Source organism: Vicia villosa, linkage group LG1 (genome assembly GCF_029867415.1).
Source record: "Vicia villosa cultivar HV-30 ecotype Madison, WI linkage group LG1, Vvil1.0, whole genome shotgun sequence".
In the NCBI taxonomy this organism is placed as follows: Eukaryota; Viridiplantae; Streptophyta; class Magnoliopsida; order Fabales; family Fabaceae; genus Vicia; species Vicia villosa.
Window position 1 is genome coordinate 152981160 of NC_081180.1, and position 6044 is coordinate 152987203.

The window sequence follows — 6044 nt, forward strand, 5'->3', positions numbered from 1 at the left end:
TGAGATGTTATTTCCTGTGGGTCACTAATTATTGGTCTACATTCACATTTAAGACAGGGACACCTAACTCCTCCTTCGCTTCGATATAATTCCTGAGCAAACGCCCAACTAACCCTTCAACTCCTACTATAAAATTGGGTTTAAGTCCCATTCTTCCTAGAAATGTTCTACCGTACATCCAACTACGATAATACTGATAATATTCCATACTGCATATTTATACAATCATTGTCATTTTGAGTTACTAATATTAATTAACTTAATATTATTCTTAAACGTATACTAATTAATATTTACTATTCTTAAAAATATTATTTAATAACAATACTACTAATATTTTTAACTACACATGTTATATTGAACATATGTTAACCATAAAGTTATTATTTTTTTAACTACACATATTGGAAATATTATTTAAAAAAAATACTACTATTATGTTTTTGTTACATATATAGTAATAAAAATAAGAAATATTACTATTATGTTTGGAAATATACAAACACATACATATTATGTTTTTATTACATATATACAAATTCAGTTTTAAATCTATTATATATGAACAAAATAAAAAATAAAAATAAAAACTGTTTTTATTAAATATATCATATAAATATACATATTTTGTTTTCATTATATATATATATATATATATATATATATATATATATATATATATATTGTTATATATATATATTGTTATATATATAACAATATATATAACAAAATATATATATATATATAACAAAATATATATATATATATATATATATATATATATATTTTGTTATATATATATATATATTGTTATATATATAACTATAATATATATTCTGTTTTTTTTAAATATAGTATAATATTACTCATTATAATAAATAATATATATAATAAAAATTAAAAATGAAAACTTTATAATATTTATAACTATTATATTAGTTTTGAATATATTTAATTTGTTTGAGTTATAATAATCTATTTTTTAAAGTGAGAACTTTATAATATATATCTATATTATATTCTTAAAAATGAAAACTTTATAATATATATAACTATTATATTCGTTTTAAAATTATATTAATATTTAGAATAATCTATTTTATATATTGTAAAATATTAAATAAAAAATTCGTTTTAATAATATTAATATATAATAATTTTAATATAATCTATTAGATATTTTTATACTCTATTAGATATGTTTCTAACACCTACTTCAATTCATAACCCAGAATTCATACTCAGTACAGCAAGTTAAAAATTTTATTTTCAACTATTCCACATTAGAACTTATTAGTACAACAAACATATCTAATTTTATTTTAATATAACCTAATAAATCTATTAAAAAATATACCTAATAAAACTATTAAAAAACTTATCTCTTTAAAATCTATACAAAAATAACCTAATAAATCTATTAAAAATATACTACATTAGAAAAAAATAACTTACCTCTTCTTCAATCCACTCCTCCTTCTTCAATCTACTCCACCTTCTTCAATCTACTAAATCTATACAAAAAAAAATAAATAAATAAAAAACAGAATATAGAATGAAATTATAAGAAAATAATGATGTAACCTTAATTACCTTTTATATAAAGAAAATATTTGGGATTGAATTGGTATTTCAATTGGATTTTGGGAGAGAAGGTTGTGGTTCTGGGTTTGCTTTTGTAGAGGAAAACGAAAATGAAAATGAATGTGTTCTTGTATGGTGGTGGAGTCAAGCGAATTTGGTACATAAATACACAATGTAGCGACGTGAAAATAACCTCGCTATTCGCCACGTGAGAAACACGTCGCAACATGGCAACGGTAACATTAATTAATGTCTCTGCCTACAAAGCTGCCACTATGTCACTTCAGTGGAACGTTGTGTTTGGTTTCTAAATGTTGCGACGTGTATCTAACGTCACAACCAAATTTTTAAAAATTTGAATATTCCCTCCATGTGAACGTTATGCCTTTTAATGAATTAATTTATAAATTTAATGTAGCGACGTGTATACCACGTCGCAACTTTTTTTCACATAACCCAATGCCTGACTACTGATGACTTTATGGCTATAAAGTTATTTAATATTTTAAAACACATTGCGAAGTGATGTTCACGTCGCTACAGGAAATTTTGAGCCACGTGTTTTCCACGTCGCTAATATATGTCGATGGGGAGAAGATTTCTTGTAGTGATTTATATTGTAAACAAATATTAATTAAATATTTCTTAGGGCAAAAGCAAATATCATACTATATAGTGTTAGAATTATCGGAAAGATCAAAAGGATTTTGGCTGAATCGTGAATGGAGTCACTTTCCTTAAAAGTATTTCAAGCACTCTCTTAATTGTCTTAGAGTTTGGAAAGCATGGAATACCCAGGATAATGTCAGCCTTACTCGAGTCTGCACAAGACCGGTGAAGAACTCGAATGCAAGGAAGAGTGTTTGGAATAATGAAGAGGATTTATGATTTTTTTTTTTTGGTTTCATTTTGGATTCATAAATGTGTATTATATATAGGCCATGCATGTGTTGTTTGATAAGTTTGCAACTCTTGATGAAACAACACATTTTCATCATATATTGCAATGGTTCATCTATAATGACACAAAGCACACCTTCATGAAGTGTTGTAAATTTGAATTCAAAAAACAAATTTTATGCAACAACCAAAAATCTATTCCCATTTTTGTCACATTGAACATACTATGGTAATTATTATTTAATAATTTCTAACATTAAATAAATTTTGAATAAAATACTATATATTGAGTTATACCAATAAAAAAAAATTATTTATACTATTTAAAAGTTGATAAAGATTTCTATAATATCATTGTTTATAAGAAATTCAAATTCAACCTTTAAAGTTTAGTAAATTTATCTCCCTTAATGGTTATAAATAATGTTAGGTATACTATAGTAATAAATTTATCTTCTAAAAATTTTTATGTCTATTTTTATCTTAAGGAAAATTTTTAGATAGAGACAAACATAAGATGAAGTTTTAGAAGCAATCAATCATAATTTTTTTTAATTAATTAAAAGTGAAAATAAATTTTTTTTTATCTCCTTCTTTATCGCAACTATTTCATAATTATAATTAAAATATATATATTAAATTTTGAATAAAATTAACCTTAATATTGCATTTTGATAGCTTCAGAATTCTTAGAAATCAATACCTCAAAAGAAACATGAGAAAATAAACCCAGAGGTCCCCTCTAAAGTTGTAAGAAGTTTAATCATAAAAATGCTGTAAGAATTTTTTAATTAGTATACAATAATTAACTGACAGAGTTGTGATTCTATTTTCACATTCTCTCACACTCCAATATAAATATTTATATACATGTACTTGCAGCTATATTTATATAAGGTTGCACTTGCAACACATCATAATCAAACAAAATGGATTTGGTTAATGCTATTTCATTTGTCGTATAAGATGCTGAATGGAATCTCATTTTTCAGATCAATAATAATAATTTACATAAATTGAAAAAAAAATGAAAAACTATTATTAGCTAAAACTATATTAATCATAGTATACATCTTCTCTTACTAATAATATGTGATCTCATTGAATAATGATGTTTAACATAGCATTTTTTTATAAGAGAAATAATGAACAGTGTAGGCCATTAAGGGAACAAAATGTTATTGATTATTCATTATTCTAATCAACCATTCCTCTTCCTCTTGTGTATATAAAGATGTTATTAAATCATTATGACTTGCACAAACACAAAACTCTCAAACCTCATATTAAAGTCTTATTAATTAATTAAAATGGCTGGTTCTAGTTCTGTTTCTGGTTCTCCTTGTGGAGCTTGCAAATTCTTGAGAAGAAAATGTATTAGAGGTTGTGTTTTTGCACCTTATTTTAGTCATGAACAAGGTGCTACACATTTTGCAGCCATTCATAAGGTTTTTGGTGCAAGCAATGTCTCAAAGCTTCTTGCTCAACTTCCTATAAGCGATCGATGTGAAGCCGCGGTTACAATCTCTTATGAAGCTCAAGCTAGACTTCAAGATCCTATTTATGGATGTGTCTCTCATATCTTTGCCCTCCAACAACAGGTTTCTTAATTTCCTTCTCATTAATATATTTTGAAAAATGTTAAAAAAATATTTATAATGCTGCGACGACCATAGACAATAGTATCAGTATCAGTTGCAGACCGCAGTTTAAAACAATGACACTGATCTAATATGAAAACAATGTTTAAGAAAAATTTGTGAACTAAAAGGTGTGATTAATTTTTGATTTTGTAGGTGGTTAATTTACAAACACAACTTGCTTATCTCAAAGAGCAAGCAGCACAGACTAGTTTCAACAATTCATCTACCAATGAAAACCCTAATGAAAAGTCAACACCTCATACTCTTCCTCAAGATCTTCAAAGTTTGTTCCAAGTTGAAAACTCCAATAATTACTACCAGCATGGACAAGAATTCCTTACTAATAACATGTCTAATATTTCACTAACAACACAACATTATGGTAACAATAACCACATGGATCTAAACCCTATGAGGAACTATGAAGAAAACAGTTCATCATTTTCTAGCTTTGAGGAGAGTACTTCTAATTCCATATCTTATGACATGCAAACAAATAGGAGGACATGGGGTTTTGATGAAGTTGAAGACCTGCATTCAGTGGCTTTTCGATATAGTTGATTAGATTTATGAATCTTAGTTGAAGGATTTAGTGAAACAAGTTTATCAATTTTGAAAAACCGATCGCTAAATCAGAACAAGTCTCTATATAAAGAATATTTAGTAGCGATTTGTTATTCACTACTCTTTTGTCATAAACGATCTGAATAGAAGCATAGTTCTGGATAAAATATTACGATAAATAGTAGAATTCAGTTTACTTATGATAGAAGATTGAAAATATTGGTATCCTATGAGGCTATGTGCCAAATTACATGAATGATATATTAGTTTCATATCTTAAATACAATAGGTTTTGCTCTGAAATAATTGGAATATTACTGAGAGATGACAATCCCAAAGTAACAGAATGTATCCACAAGAATCTGACAAAATATTATGTTAACCCTACTGTTGTTTATCTTAAATAAATAATGGCTTGAGAAGAAAAAGCAGATAAAGGAAGAGTACATAGTTGGCACAGATACATTTCTCTGAATGTTCTTCTGACAAAGCTAACTTTGTTGCTCAATGATAGCACACATTTTGTATATTTTTTTCATTTCTTCCACTCATCTTTGGTTTACAGATTCCAGATGATCCGCACGTCTGCACGTGTAATACATAATGTTATTGATAAAAAATTATATGAAATTTCTTAGAAATATTAATATTTTCAATAGAGAAAATAAGTATTGCATTTTTTTACACTGCCAACCAATCACAATCATGTATCCTATTAAATTATATTATTATTTTTAAATTAGTGCATCTCCATTAAACTTTTAAGAATAATATTAAATAAAAATGTAGAGTTATTTAGGAAAGTGCTTCTACCTGGCTGAGGCAGGAAGAATATTGGCACATTGTTATATTGGGTTATAGAATAAATGATCAATAGTGACAAACGGTCATAATGCCTCTTCCTTGGACTTGACTTTAGGGTTCGGCCCAATGCATGAAGGCTGAAGCTCAATAGGGCAAAAACATTTATGCCGGTATGACGTCAAAAAAAATCTTTATGCCTATTATTTTAAAGGTTTTAGATCCGAGGAAATAAATATAGACCTGTCCTAGAAAAATAATTGACTCAGATAGACGGTTGAAGGAGGGCCATCAGATGAAAAATGAATTATATCCCGACAATTGTCCAACATTGACATAAAGGCCAACATACACCAAATCAAGGTGCACACCCTTAAAAACTCAAAAACCTTACCTTTTGCCTTATTTATTCGCTAACTTGGCTGTCAAAGTGTTTTGTAGGCACGACACTCTCATCCCTCCAAACAGGAATAAGATCCTCAAAGACGAAGCACCATGGACTTTGTTATCTTATCGGTCCCCAACTCACTGTGAGATACTTCGATTCAGATA

General features: G+C 27.2%; 1 protein-coding gene across 1 annotated transcript; it reads left to right on the top strand.

The window, feature by feature from the left end:
* The first annotated feature begins 3763 nt into the window (after window positions 1-3763).
* On the top strand, window positions 3764-4848 carry LOC131619192 (LOB domain-containing protein 29-like). The gene is made up of 2 exons (XM_058890317.1): window positions 3764-4085; window positions 4281-4848. The coding sequence occupies exons 1-2, from the start codon at window positions 3795-3797 to the stop codon at window positions 4686-4688; spliced, it is 699 nt and encodes a 232-aa protein (XP_058746300.1). The 5' UTR covers window positions 3764-3794; the 3' UTR covers window positions 4689-4848.
* The last annotated feature ends 1196 nt before the right edge of the window (window positions 4849-6044 follow it).